The sequence below is a fragment of the Odocoileus virginianus genome, chromosome 10, assembly GCF_023699985.2.
Source record: "Odocoileus virginianus isolate 20LAN1187 ecotype Illinois chromosome 10, Ovbor_1.2, whole genome shotgun sequence".
NCBI classification, from domain to species: domain Eukaryota; kingdom Metazoa; phylum Chordata; class Mammalia; order Artiodactyla; family Cervidae; genus Odocoileus; species Odocoileus virginianus.
This window is the reverse complement of record NC_069683.1, coordinates 65,585,480-65,601,167: the sequence shown is the minus strand read 5'-3', so window position 1 is coordinate 65,601,167 and position 15,688 is coordinate 65,585,480. Positions and strand designations below refer to the sequence as shown.

Here is a 15,688-nt window from a genome sequence, read left to right as displayed (position 1 = left end):
ACCTCAGTTGTGCAGATGACACCACAGTTCTGGCAGAAAGGAAAGAAGTACTAAAGAGCCTCTTGATGAAAGTGGAAGAAGATAGTGAAAAAGTTGGATTAAAACCCAACACTCAGGAAACTAAGATCATGACATCTGGTCCCATCGCTTCATGGCAAATAGATGGGGAAACAATGGAGACAGTGATGAACTTTATTTTTGGGGGTTCTGAAATCACTGCAGATGGTCACTACAGCCATGAAATTAAAAGACACTTGCTCATTGGAAGAAAAGGTATGACCATCCTAGACAGCATATTAAAAAGCAGAGACATTACTTTCCTGACAAAGGTCTGTCTAGTCAAAGCTATGGCTTTTCCAGTAGTCATGTATGGATGTGAGAGATGGACTATAAAGAAAGCTGAGCGCCAAAGAATTGATGCTTTTGAACTGTGGTGTTGGAAAAGATGCTTGTGAGTCCCTTGGACTGCAAAGAGATCCAACCAGTCCATCCTAAAGGAAATCAGTCCTGAATAATCATCAGAAGGATTGATGCTGAAGCTGAAACTCCAATACTTTGATCATCTGATGCAAAGAATTGACTCATTGGAAAAGACTCTGATGCTGGGAAAGATTGAAGGTGGGAGGAGAAGGGGATGACAGAGGATGAGATGGTTGGATGGCATCACCGACTCAATGGACATGAGTTTGAGTAAACCCTGGGAGTTGGTGATGGACAGGGAGGCCTGGGTTGCTGCAGTCCATATGGTTGCCACGAGTTGGACAAGGCTGAGCTACTGAACTGAACTGAAGGACACAAGATAAACTGATTAGAATCAAATGGGTCCAAGATAGTAGACAAATTGACTTTGATTAGACCCTGGTCCTCAATCAGCAAGGATAATGAAACACCCAGAGGCACCATGACAGTTCCAATCACTGTCAAAAGACCAAGGAGTGCATGATGACACAATTCCTGGAAATCTCCACCTCTTCCCAAAAATACTTGCAATAATCCTCCCACTTAATAGCATGTGAAATACCCAGCCTGTAAAAACTAACCACATCACATTTTGCACTGCACTTGCCCTCTGTGATGGCCCAGGCTCTGTCTGTGGATTGTACTTCTCTCTGACTCTGAATAAATCCATTTCTTAACCATCACTTTATCTCTCACTGAATTCTTTCTGTGGTGGGACATCAAGAACCTGAGCTTCATTCAGTCCTGAAACCAGGTATTGTGGGTTTTGGCTGGGTTAGAATCCGAGCCCATAGGTTCCAGTCCCGATCTGTGGTAAACAGTTTCCATCTCAGGCAAGCAACTTTATATTTTGATTATCCCACCATCTTCAAAGTGACAGCAGTTGGTTAGATGATGTCTAAAAGTCTGCTAAAAATGACAATGAGTTAATGATAATCACTGATATTTTCCTATGAACTTATAGGATTGAATAAAATTTGAAGAAGTGATGTATTACCAGAAAGTAATGAGGCAATTAAAATTAAAAGAAAACTATTTTTTTCAACAACAACAACAAAAAGAACCCCATACAAAAACATGGGCAGAAGACCTAAATATAGATTTCTCCAAAGAAGACAGACAGATGGCCAACAGGCACATGAAAAAATTTTCAAAATTGCCAATTATTAGAGAAATGCAAATCAAACTACAGTAAGGTACAGCCTCACCCCAGTCAGAATAGCCATCGTTAAAAAGTCTACAACTAACAAATGCTGGAGAGGATGTAGAGAAAAGGGAACTCTTCTACAATTGGTGGGTATGTAAGTTGGTGCAACCACAGTGGAAAACTAAAAATACAATTACCATATGATCAAGCGATCCCACTCCTGGGCATATATCTGGACAAAACTGTAATTCAAAAAGATGTTTGCACACCTATATTTATAGCAGCACTATTCGCAATAGCCAAGACATGGAAATAACCTAAATGTCCTTCAACAGATAAATGGGTAAAGAAGATATGGCACATCTATACAATGGAATATTCAGCCAGCAAAATAATGTCATTTGCAGCAACATGGATGCAAGTAGAAATTATCATACTAAGCAAAGTAAGTCAGAAAAAGACAAATACCATATGATATCACTTATACGTGAAATCTAAAATATTACACAATGAATCTATTTATGAAGTAGAACCAGAATCACAGAGATAGGGAGCAGATTAGTGCTTGCCAAGGGGGCGGAAGTTTGAGGACAGATATAGTGGGAGGTTGGGGCTAGCAGATGTAAACTTTTATACATAGAATGGATAAGCAACAAAGTTCCACTGTACAATACATAGAATTATATTCAATATCCTATGATAAACCACAATGGAAAATAACATTTTAAAAAGAATATATATATATGTATAATTGAATCACTGTGCTGTACAGAAATAACACAACATCGTAAATCAACTATAGTTCAATAATTTTTTTAAGAGTAAAAATTAATTTGTTTATATGTTATCTTTCTCATTCTGAATATAAGGGATAAATAAGAAATGGCTTTCAAAAAGACTAAAGGAAGTTAGTTTGTCCTTTGTGAAATTTCACAAAAATATCACTGGAACATGTTAATGGTTACCGACGGTACCTGAGGCAAGAGGGGCGCTCCATTCTTCAGCCAGCGGTAGGTGGGTCTGGGTTTTCCAGTGGCCTTACATTCCCATCGCAGAGGGCTCCCACTGTCTAACTGAGTATCATTCAGTTTTTCTGCCCAGTGTGGATATGCTGTAAGAGTTTAAGGGAAAAAGGGTGATTTCACTTCTCAACGTTTCACAAAAATCAAGATTTTATGGAATGTTAATGAATTCATAAGCATTAAATATGTTATCAATTCATGCAACTTGGATTTTGGCACTGCATTACACAGAGAACTCTATTTCCTGTGTAAAAATATAACCATGATGATATTTTAATAATTTGAAACACTTTTTAATCTAAATGAAGCATATATTTCTGTTCTTGTTGTTGTTTAATTTTAAAATATCTCCTCTTCAAAAGGCACTTTTTTCTTATCTTTTTAAAAATTTATTTATTTTTAATTGAAGGATAATTGCTTTAAAATATTGTGTTGTTTTATGCCATATATCAACATGAATCAGTCATAAGGGGGAGAATATACAGGTCTTCTTGTTTTACCCTCCTTAGAATAAGTGGTAGATTCTTCCCATGGAGAGCATGGGAACTTGTTTAGAAAGCAGTCTTTCTAAACTAAAAATCTTTCTAAACAAGACACATCTCTTCTTCCAAATATTGAGCAGAATTAGCACAGTTTTAAGTAATATAACATGCCCATTTACTGAATAACTGTTCTGCTTTTTGTTTCCTAATAAAGCCTGAATTGTTTCAAAAAATAATTTGTAAATTCAAGTATCATTTGATATAAAATTGTTCTATATTTGCTGACATTTTTGTATACACACATGTATTTATATATACAAGTTTTCAATACTCTGTTTCTTTCTCAAAAAAGATAATATTCCAAACGTATGAAATTTATAAAGTGTGAAAAGTGAAAGTCGCTCAGCTGGGTCCGACTCGTTGCCACCCCATGGACTATACAGTCCATGGAATTCTCTAGGCCAGAATACGGGAACAGGTAGCCTTTCCCTTCTCCAGGGGATCTTCCTAAACCAGGGATCGAACCCAGGTTTCCCACATTGCAGGGGAGTCTTTACCAGCTGAGCCACAAGGGAAGCCCAAGAATACTGGAGTGGGCAGCCTATCCCATCTTCAGCGGACCTTCCTGACCCAGGGATCGAGCTGGGGTCTCCTGCATTGCAGGCGGATTCCTTACCAACTCAGCTGTCGGGGCAGCCATGATTAAAGCGTTTTTCCTTCATTGACATTTTTCTCAAGTTTGAATCTCTGAATCTCTCTCATCTATTTCTTTCATCCCTCTGCCCCTTTCCCTTCTGGCAATCACCCATTTGTTCTCTGGGTATATTACTCTGTTTCAGTTTTGTTATGTGTTTTCATTTGTTTTGTTTTTCAGATTCCACACATAAGTGAAATCACATGATGCTTGTCTTTCTCTGACTTATTTTCCTTAACAGTTCCCTCTGGGTCCACCCATGTTATCACAGATGGTAAGATTTCATTTTTTTTTTAAGCCTGAGTATCATTCCATTTTATATGTATGTGTGTGTGTGTGTGTGTATGTGTGTATTCCCAAATGTCCAATGCTTTTTCATACCTACTGAGATAATTATAAGATTTCTTTCTTTGATTTGTTAAAGTGGTATAACACAATAATTTGCACCTTTGGGATAGGCCCCACTAGATCATTGTGTGACCATTGTAATGTATTGTTGCATTCAATTTGCTAGTTTTATTTTTTGGTGTTGAGGATGTGTCCATCTGTGTTCATCAGTGGTATTGGCCTGTAAATTTTTTGTGCTATATTTTTGTCTGGTTTTAGTATGAGGTGATATTGTAGAATGAGTTCAGACATATTCCTCTGCAAATTTTTGGAAGAATTTGAAAAGGAGGGCTGTTAACTTTTCTTTAAATTTTTGGTAGACTTCACCACCTGTGAGGCCATCTGGCACTATACTTCGGTTTGCTGGGAGTTTTTATTTTAGTTTATTCAATTACTGATGTAACTTCATTACTGGCAATTGATCTTTTCATATTTTCTATTTATTCCTGATTGTTTCTTGGGAAATTGTACATTTCCAGACACTTATTCCTTTTTTCTACATTGTCCATTTTATTGGCATATAGTTGTTTGTAGTAATCTCTTATGATCCTTTGTCTTTCTGTGGTATTGGCTGTGACTTCTCTTCTTTCAGCTTTGATTTTATTTACATGGACCCTCTTTTTCTTGATGAGTCTAGCTACAGTTTTATCAGTTTTACTTATTTCAAAGCACCAGCTCTTCTTTTCACTGATCTTGTTTACTGTTCTTAGTCTCTACTTCACTTATGTCTGCCCCGTTTGCTGCCAGGCCCTGCCTCATGCAGCGGCTAGAGGTGCTTGGGACTGGGTCCCAGCGTGACTGGCTGCATGGCCGGGTCGCAAAAGACTCGCGCTGACCCGCTGGTTGGCAGGACTGTGTCCTGAGCTAGCTGGCTATGTCCTGGGAGTCCTGGGACTGGTGCCAGCCTACTGATGGTAGGGGCTGGGTCCTGATCCAGCTGGCTGCCAGGCCACTGGTGGATGGGAAAACCTTTAAGGTATAAATTCTCTGGAATGCTTTCCTTGAATCAATCCTGTAGAAAGTAGTGGACTCTGCTCCTGTAGGCTTTTATCATAGCAGACAGCATGCTCTGCTCTCTGTGGGATTTGCTTTTCATCTAATTCAGTCAACTAAGAATTTCCTCAAATCTCTATTGTTAGCTTGTAGTGCAGTAATATCATTTAATAAACAGTAGCTGAATCAATGAGTGAATGAGCAAAATGTGCATGGTATAGTAAATTTGGTTCGAGGGCTGAATTTTTAAAGGAATTTTTTTTTTTCTTTTACAAATAATAAAAACAAAACATGTTAAAATAATATTTTAATATTTCAAAATATTTTGCAGCATCCCTGTGAAGGACATTAAGTTTTTTAGATGAACTGATCTTGAATACAGTGACAGTTATAGTTTCTAGCAGATTCAGCTTAATATGCAATTTGTTTAATTTCATGTTGTAAGGATCTGTATTTTCTTGTATCAGTGCTCTGTGTGACAGTTTCCCTAAATTTTAGTGTTCTAATCTGGAAAATAAGAATAGTATCACTTACCTTTTATGTGTAATATGCATTATAAAAGCAAATATGAAAAGTATAATTTGCTATTTATAGAAGATGAGATTGTAGATATTTCGGAAGTAGATTTTCCCAATTCTTACACACAACCTGGTTGTCTCTGAAATTTTTGGAAAATATAAACATTTGTAAGCCATGAAGGTTATGTATCATACAGACGCAGTAATTTAGTGTAGGACCAGCAAAGTTTTTGTGTAAAAGATGAGATAGAAAGTATTTGACACTTTGCCAGTCAGTTGATCTTTATCTCAACAACTTAACTCTGCCTTAGCAGTGCTTAAAGCTGATGCAGGCAATATGCAAACAAATGGGTGTCACTGTGTTTCAAAAACTTTTTATTTACAAAAAAAAAAAAAAAAAAAAAGGACAGCTGGTAGGATTTGGTTCATGGGCAATAAATTGTGACTCCTGATTCAGGCCAAGGGCAAGAATAAGTTAAAAAAGGTTATAAGGTTTGCAACATCAGATGACAGCTTTAGTGCTGGGAAAATATTTTTAAGGTTAGCAATTACCTATGCTATAAAAAGAACCTGACAATTCCTCATTTGTTTTTAATTTAAAGCATTTCTGTGTATAGGGTAATTTTACTCAGTGATTTACCATACAAAAGAAGCATGGTATATGTATCTAACAATGTTTAGTTCAAATTGCATTTTCAGTTTGACTCTTGTGACCAGGGCATCAAAGTTGGTTGAGAACACTTACTGTATACTTGCAACTGTCCACGAAAGGAATTTTTTCCACGTGAGTTTTCAGCTCTGCACTCATATGTGCCTGCATCGTCCAGCTGCACGTTGGGTATTTCCAGTACTGCCTGAGATTTACGCAGACGTGACTTACTAGGAATATAACCGTTAACCTTCATCCATGTGATTGTTGGAACTGGGCTACAATAAGGAGTAAAAATGCCATTAATACACTTTCCACTATTAGGAACATAGATTCTGTTATCTGGTAATTTAAGCACTTAATAGGCTGAGTGCAATAAAGTGTAATCACAATTAAGAACCATGTGATGGTTGATATACTTCACTTTCCATGTGGATTGTCTGCTTATAAGTTAGATTACAAGGAAAGGGATTTTCCTTTTCTTTTGTATTTCAGAAAAGGAATTCAAAGGTTATATTTTACACATATATATGCTATGCTTTACTTTTTTAAAACTGTGTAAAATTGTTTAAATGGTGAAAGTAATTTGGAGAAATTTACAAAAGTAATATATACTTAAGAAGTTGAACAAAAGAATCATGAGTTAAATGAATTAAGAACTCATTTTTGTTCCAACCCCATCAAATATCTTCTGCAGAAGGAAATAAAGTTAGCAAGCAATTTCCTGCCTTGTCTCTATGATACATATATAAGCACATATGACAAATTTTTTATTAATAAAAATCAAATCCAAGATCAACTGCTGACTTATTCTGGTTAATAGCTATATATTATTCCCTTGTGTAGATGCATCAGAATTTTAATCAAACATTCTCTTATAGTTAGACATTCAGTGTAGCCCCCAAATTTTTCCTTTTTTTTTTTTTTTTGCTACTAAGGAATAACATTGCTAAATGTAACTTTGTACATATATATCATATGCCATTGCTTTTTATTTTCTACTGCAAACATTCTCAAAAGTGGAATTGATAGACACAAGGGCATGCCCATTTTTCATTTTAATAAGTGCTGCCAGATTGTTTTCAATAATATAGTAGCATTTTCCACATCTATCAGTAATACATGAGACTGTTTTCCCATATCCTTGCCACCACATTATGTGATCAATCTGTTTAATTTTTATCAGTATTGATAGGTAAAAATGACATTTTGTTACAATTTCTCTGAACTCTAACAAAGTTGAACATCCTTTCATAATTATATTAGCTATTTGAATCTGCTTCACTGTGAATTGTTTATGTTATTTTTCAACTATTTCTTTCACTTTTCTGTTTGCAGTGTTTAATTTCTTAGGATTCTTTGTGTATTAGGGCCATTATGAGTTTGTTTACCAGAAAAATTCTTTCTCGGTATACTGATAGTTTATGATGGCATCTGCAATAAATTTTACAGATATTTTTGGGAGAAACAAGCATCTGTAGGTTTTTTTCATGACTTCAGAATTTTTGTTTGTTTAAAAATTATCTGTAAACCCAAGTATGTATCCAAATTTCCTTCAATCTTTCTGGTAGCTTTCTTAAAAATTATTTTTAAGCATTTGGATTTTTAATCCATCTGGACTATATTCGTGGTTTTGGTGTGAGATGGGATATGCAACTAATTATTTTAGAATCACTAAAACTCCTTTTCCAACAAGTTTTGGAATGTTACCTTTGCTATATAATTGGTTCTTACATGCTTAAATCTGATTCAGTCTTCACAGTTCTGTTCCACTGAGTTATTTATTACTATCTACATTTAATGTATTTTATGCTCTGGATTCTGTCTACTTTTTCAGTTCAGCTTCTCACTATTCCTTCCACATCTCCTGACCCAGAAACACATCTTTGTGTGTTTCCAATCATATCTGTTAAAGTCCTACTAATCTTTTGAGAGCCATTCTAAATGCCTCCTCTACTGTCAAGTCTCCTTATTTGTGTAGTCTTCTGGGATATTTTCCTTTTGAACATCAAAGTGATTTGTATATACTACTTGGACCTCTTGTAACATTTTATAATTGTGAAATGTAGGATATTTTTTCACTAATTTTCCTGACAGGAGTAATAGCGGTGTTAAATTTTAGAAACCATGCCTCATTAAACACAGTGTTTATTTTGTAACATCTTTCTTACGTGTGTCTTAGGTATAAGAGAATTGAAATTGCTGTATTAGAGTTGACAAGTTGTTCTTCTTTGTTTAGGTACATATATCAATATCTAGGAAAACTGAATATTGCATTTTCAAATAACTCTTATGTTGGCCTAATACATCATTCTTTTAATATGTACAAGAATTGATTTGTTATATTTTTAAATTTAGTATTTCTGCGTCTATGTTCAAAGGTGAGACTGTCTGTACTCATTATGTTTGCTGGTTTACATGTGCACATACTTGTTAGTGAGTTGGTGGTTGCTTTATTTATAAGCCAGCATTGACAAAATTGGAATCATAGTGATGGGTAATAAATAGCTTGGTAAACATGCCAGAATATTTGCATCTCCTATTGTGATAGCTTCTATAGTAGAGAAATTGTATGCTCCTTAAGAAACTGATCAGACTGATAAAAATAAAGTCATCCCCATCATAAGTGGAGTTAGTTTTTGAAAGCATTTTCAATTTCTTCTGTTTTCTTTATTTGTATTTAAATTTCTGTTTGTGTCTACTTTGGCAATTCATGTTTCCCTATCAAATTCATGTTTCCCTATCAAATTCATGTTTCCTTATGAAATCAAAGTATTTCACCCATGAGTTCAATATTTTAGCAGTGTTATATAACTGCTCATTTTTTTTAAAGTTTAAGAAGCTCTTCTATTATAAGTGGTCACACGTTGTAGTAGAAGTTAAATGTGTTTTCGACTGTCAGACTTTTCAGAACAAAAGTAACTGTGCAACTACATCTTTTCTGAGTTGCATTTTCCATCTCACACCAAAACCATGAATATAGTCCAGACGGATTAAAGACCCAAATGTTTAAAAATAATTTTTTAAAAAGTCATGAAGTTTTTTAAAAAAAAAATCTCATCATTTTTTTAACATCTTGTTTTGTTTTTCCAGTTACCCCAAATGTAAAATATGGTGGAAATAATAATTCCTATTTCAGAAATAATAGTCTCTATTTCAGAGGGTAATTATAAACATTTGATAAGTTAAAGTACTTGGCACAGAACAAGGAGGCAAAAAAATATATATATATTTGCAATACTGTGATGATCATATTTGTATCTTCTTTACAGCTTTAATGGTATGAGTGTATGCTTTCTCAACTTCCTCTCCTTTTAACACTGCACGTTGGTTAGGAACATGGTCTGCCAGGGAATACAATTTACATTCAAATAAAATTAAAACACACATATGTTATATGACCATCAGAAAGTAATCTAAGTTCTATGAATCTGGTTTCCCCATTTTAAAATGAAAATATTATTTGTTCCTTCAGAATGCATGTATCTTAAGAGCACTGGCATTATTTCTCTTGTTCAGGAGTATATCCACACTGTCTCATAGAGTGCTGGGCACACAGCTGGTAGTTAAATGTTTATGAAGTAAATTAATGAATGATTCTCATAATATGATTTTGAGCATTAAATGAGCTAAGTTCTTGTAAATTACTTATATAAATATATTGCAAATAGTGAATACCCAATAAATGTTACCTATAATGATAAGCTTTGTCAGAGGTTTATCTATTTTATTAGTCTTAAAATATGTATTTTGAATTTTTAATTATTTTTGTGATTTAATTTGTGCTTTCTATTTTTTATTTCCTTATCCCTTTTTATTGATTAGCATATTATTCCACTCTAACTTTAACTTGAATTTTTTATGTGCAAATTTTTTATGGTTGATAGTAAAAGTATGGCTGCTTTTTTCTCTGGTATCAAAGGTAACCACGTGCCTTATGCTCTGACACACAGAGACAGTGACCTGTACAATTTTGTTTTTTTGTAACTTGTTTAATTGACATTTGTAGTTAAAATATAGAATGAATTATTGTGAAAGTTATATGTCCATTGAGAAAAAAAGGTATGCTTTATTTTGGGTAAGATTTTAAAATTAGCTTTTAGATAGTTTTTATTAGTTGTGTAATTCAAGTATTGTTCATTGAAAAAATTTGAATGAAGTTATTAGTACATTGAATTAAGTGGAAGCAAACAAGTCAGAAGTAAATTAGACTTTGAGTACATTGTCAAATAAATCAAGAGTCTGAACTTAAAACAATAGCAAAACTTTGAGCATTTGAACCTTAAGACATATTGTAAGCTTCCAAAGGTAGATACAGGAGTTTGGGCTACAAAATCTGTACAGGGCCCAAATAGGGAACACTCCTCAATACACATTTCAATTGTGTCCATGAAATAAAACAAACAAGAAAAATGTCAGAGAGTGAATCCAAGGTACCCTGGAAGATAGACAAGATAATTTCTTACAAAGAGCAATATCAGAGTCTAACCATGAACTCTCCAATTCTTCCACAACCAAACCCTCCTCCATACAATCACACGAAAAAGAGAGAGGCTGTGCAATGAATGACCTTACAGGAGACTTTTATACTTGAGATGGATCAGTGATTAGTTTGAGACTCCTTCTTTTTTCTGAGTAGAATATTTTTCTTGTGAATAATAAACATATTTTAAGTACACAAGTTACAGAATCAAGAAGATCCATATCTAGAACTGATGGAGATCTGGAAATTTGGACTTGAGAGTATGCAGAGGCCAGATGAGATAGAGTACATTCAATGTGAGGAAAGAACTGAAATATTCCTCAGAAGAATAGATTGGCTAAGTGTTCAAAAAACACATTTTCCTTTCTTCCTGAACATATAATTACCTCATTTTTCCATCTTCCCTTAGGTAGGGGCATGGAATTGAGCTCTGGCCAGTGGACAGAAAGATGTACCAAACATGATCTAAGAACCAGTTTTCTACATGATCTTCCATTTTCACTTTTCCTGGATCTGCTTGATAGATGTTACTGTCAATGGTAACTCTTGCAGGAAAATGTTTATTTTGTGTATATATAAAATGTTTTCATGTCTTTGCTGTATGGAAGAATTAACTTTTTAAACAATATATATTAGAGAAGTATAACTTTCCAAAACTGAACCAGGAAGAAATAGAAGATCTTAACAAACCCATCACAAGCAAGGAAATCGAAACTGTAATCAGAAATCTTCCAGCAAACAAAAGCCCAGGACCAGATGGCTTCACAGTTGAATTCTACCAAAAATTGAGAAAAGCTAACACCTATCTTACTCAAACTATTCCAGAAAATTGCAGAAGAAGGTAAACTTCCAAACTCATTCTATGAGGCCACCATCACCCTAATTCCAAAACCAGACAAAGATGCCACAAAAAAAGAGAACTACAGGCCAATATCACTGATGAACATAGATGCAAAAATCCTTAACAAAATTCTAGCAAACAGAATCCAACAACATATTAAAAAAATTCATACACCATGACCAAGTGGGCTTTATCCCAGGAATGCAAGGATTCTTTAATATCTGCAAATCAATCAATGTAATACACCACATTAACAAATTGAAAGATAAAAACCATATGATTATCTCAATAGATGCAGAAAAAGCCTTTGACAAAATTCAACATCCATTTATGATTAAAACTCTCCAGAAAGCAGGAATAGAAGGAACATACCTCAACATAATAAAACCTATATATGACAAACCCACAGCAAGCATCACCCTCAATGGTGAAAAATTGAAAGCATTTCCCCTGAAATCAGGAACAAGACAAGGGTGCCCACTCTCACCACTACTATTCAACATAGTTTTGGAAGTGTTGGCCACAGCAATCAGGGCAGAAAAAGAAGTAAAAGGAATCCAGATAGGAAAAGAAGAAGTGAAACTCTCTCTGTTTGCAGATGACATGATCCTCTGCATAGAAAACCCTAAAGACTCTACCAGAAAATTACTAGAGCTAATCAATGAATACAGTAAAGTTGCAGGATATAAAATTAACACACAGAAATCTCCTGCATTCCTATACACTAACAATGAGAAAACAGAAAGAGAAATTAAAGAAATGATACCATTCACCATTGCAACAAAAAGAATAAAATACTTAGGAGTATATCTACCTAAAGAAACAAAAGACCTATACATAGAAAACTATAAAACACTGATGAAAGAAATCAAAGAGGACACCAACAGATGGAGAAATATACCATGTTCATGGATTGGAAGAATCAATATTGTTAAAATGGCTATACTACCCAAAGCAATCTATAGATTCAATGCAATCCCTATTAAGCTACCAATGGTATTTTTCACAGAACTAGAACAAATAGTTTCACAATTTGTATGGAAATACAAAAAAATTCGAATAGCCAAAGTAATCTTGAGAAAGAAGAATGGAACTGGAGGAATCAACCTGCCTGACTTCAGACTATACTACAAAGCCACAGTCATCAAGACTTTATGGTACTGGCACAAAGACAGAAATATAGATCACTGGAACAGAATAGAAAGCCCAGAGATAAATCCACGTACCTATGGACACCTTATCTTCGACAAAGGAGGCAAGGATATACAATGGAAAAAAGACAACCTCTTTAACAAGTGGTGCTGGGAAAACTGGTCAACCACCTGTAAAAGAATGAAACTAGAACACTTTCTAACACCATACACAAAAATAAACTCAAAATGGACTAAAGATCTAAATGTAAGACCAGAAACTATAAAACTCCTAGAGGAGAACATAGGCAAAACACTCTCCGACATAAATCACAGCAGGATCCTCTATGACCCACATCCCAGAATTTTAGAAACAAAAGCAAAAATAAACAAATGGGACCTAATGAAACTTAAAAGCTTTTGCACAACAAAGGAAACTATAAGCAAGGTGAAAAGACAGCCCTCAGATTGGGAGAAAATAATAGCAAACGAAGCAACAGACAGAGGTTTAATCTCAAAAATATACAAGCAACTCCTCCAGCTCAACTCCAGAAAAATAAATGACCCAATCAAAAAATGGACCAAAGATCCAAACAGACATTTCTCCAAAGAAGACATACAGATGGCTAACAAACACATGAAAAGATGCTCAACATCACTCATTATCAGAGAAATGCAAATCAAAACCACAATGAGGTACCATTATACGCCAGTCAGGATGGCTGCTATCCAAAAGTCTACAAGCAATAAATGCTGGAGAGGGTGTGGAGAAAAGGGAACCCTCTTACACTGTTGGTGGGAATGCAAATTAGTACAGCCACTTTGGAGAACAGTGTGGAGATTTCTTAAAAAGCTGGAAATAGAACTGCCATATGACCCAGCAATCCCACTTCTGGGCAAACACACCGAGGAAACCAGATCTGAAAGAGACACAGTGCACCCCAATGTTCATCGCAGCACTGTTTATAATAGCCAGGACATGGAAGCAACCCAGATGCCCATCAGCAGACGAATGGATGAGGAAGCTGTGGTACATATACACCATGGAATATTACTCAGCCATTAAAAAGAATTCATTTGAATCAGTTCTAATGAGATGGATGAAACTGGAGCCCATTATACAGAGTGAAGTAAGCCAGAAAGATAAAGACCATTACAGTATACTAACACATATATATGGAGTTTAGAAACATGGTAATGATAACCCTATATGCAAAACAGAAAAAGAGACACAGATGTATAGAACAGACTTGTGGACTCTGTGGGAGAAGGCGAGGGTGGGATGTTTCAAGAGAACAGCATTGAAACATGTATATTATCTAGGGTGAAACAGATCACCAGCCCAGGTTGGGTGCATGAGACAAGTGCTCGGGCCTGGTGCACTGGGAAGACCCAGAGGGATCGGGTGGAGAGGGAGGTGGGAGGGGGGACTGGGATGGGGAATACATGTAAATCCATGGCTAATTCATTTCAATGTATGACAAAAACCACTGCAATGTTGTAAAGTAATTAGCTTCCAACTAATAAAAATAAATGAAAAAAAAAAGAAAGAATAAACAATATATAAAGCATTGCTACCCATAAAATACTGATGCATTTTGACTGCATTCATAATAACAATTTTTTTTCATTAAAAGAACACGAGGACTTTCCTCGTGGTCCAGAGGTTAAGACTCTGTGTTTCCAATGCAAAGAGTAGGGGTTCGACACCTTATCAGGCAACTAAGATCTCACATGCTGCCAAAAAAGTTAAAAAATAATAGAACACTACCAGGGAAGAGTTATTTGCCACACAATTAACTGACAAACCTAAGAGATTGAATAAAGAACTAAAGTATATAAGAAAACAACTCATAAAAATGAGAAAGACAAAAGAAAAAGTAGAAATTATCACAAACATATGACAGCATATTCAATCTCATTAATAATCAGGGAAATGCAAATTTGGATTATCATAAATTTCATTTCATGCCTAACATATTTGTAAAATGTAGTACTTTGAATAACCTGATAATTGTACACACGTATGCCAATCAGTAAGAAGTCTAACACACATGGTGAGGTTTTATATTAGTGCAACCACTTTGGAAAGCTATTGGAATCCACTTACAAGTGAGAATGGCTATTATACATTGTATGGTCTGGAAGACCACTCAAGAAATGGAAGGGAGTAGAATTACTTGCAATTCCCAGAGAAATCCTTGCACATATCCACAAAGAGCAATGTACACTATTCTTACAGTGGCATTTACAAATAAACATTTTTAGAGATGTAATTTACCAAAAATGAAGTGAATCCATTGAAGTGTACAGTTTGAAGAGTCTTGCCAAATGTATATGCCTATTCAACTATTGCTTCAATTAGATTAATTATGTTACAGAGCATTATTTCACTCTTAAAGGTTTCCCTAGGCACCCCCTTCCCAATCACCCTCACCCCTGTCCCAGGTGATCAATAATCTAACTTTCATATTTTAAGAAAACGTTTGTCTTTTTTAAACTAACATGAATTGAATCTTATAGTCTGTACCATTTCTGTACGCTTTCTGAGCTCTGCACGTTCAGTCACTCAGTCACGTTTGACTCTCTGTGGCCCTGTGGGCTGTAGCCCACCAGGCTCCTCTGTCCATGGGATTTTCCAGGCAGGAATACTGGGGTGGTTTGCCATTTCCTCCTCCAGGGGATCTTCCCATCCCAGGGATCAAACCCAGGTCTCCTTCATTGGCAGGTGGCATCTTTACCAACTGCACCCTTTCTAGCCAGCTTTTGTCTCCTAAAATAAGATTTGAGAGATCAGTCTATGTTTCTAGGTGTATCAATTGTCCATTTCTTTTAACTGTGGACTACTTTTAATATATGGATAAGCTACAATTTGTTTATCCA

At 35.3% G+C, this 15,688-nt stretch overlaps 1 protein-coding gene across 2 annotated transcripts in view; it reads right to left on the bottom strand.

Annotated features, from left to right (window-relative positions):
- The window catches only part of CNTN5 (contactin 5), a 1,548,293-nt gene that overhangs the window by 302,554 nt on the left and 1,230,051 nt on the right, over positions 1-15,688 (bottom strand). For both annotated transcript variants that reach the window (XM_020891379.2, XM_070473663.1), the window contains 2 exons: positions 6,448-6,629; positions 2,581-2,717 (listed from right to left, as the gene is read on the bottom strand). In XM_020891379.2, coding sequence (XP_020747038.2) covers positions 2,581-2,717; positions 6,448-6,629 — 319 coding nt within the window. The remainder of the gene's footprint in view (positions 1-2,580; positions 2,718-6,447; positions 6,630-15,688) is intronic.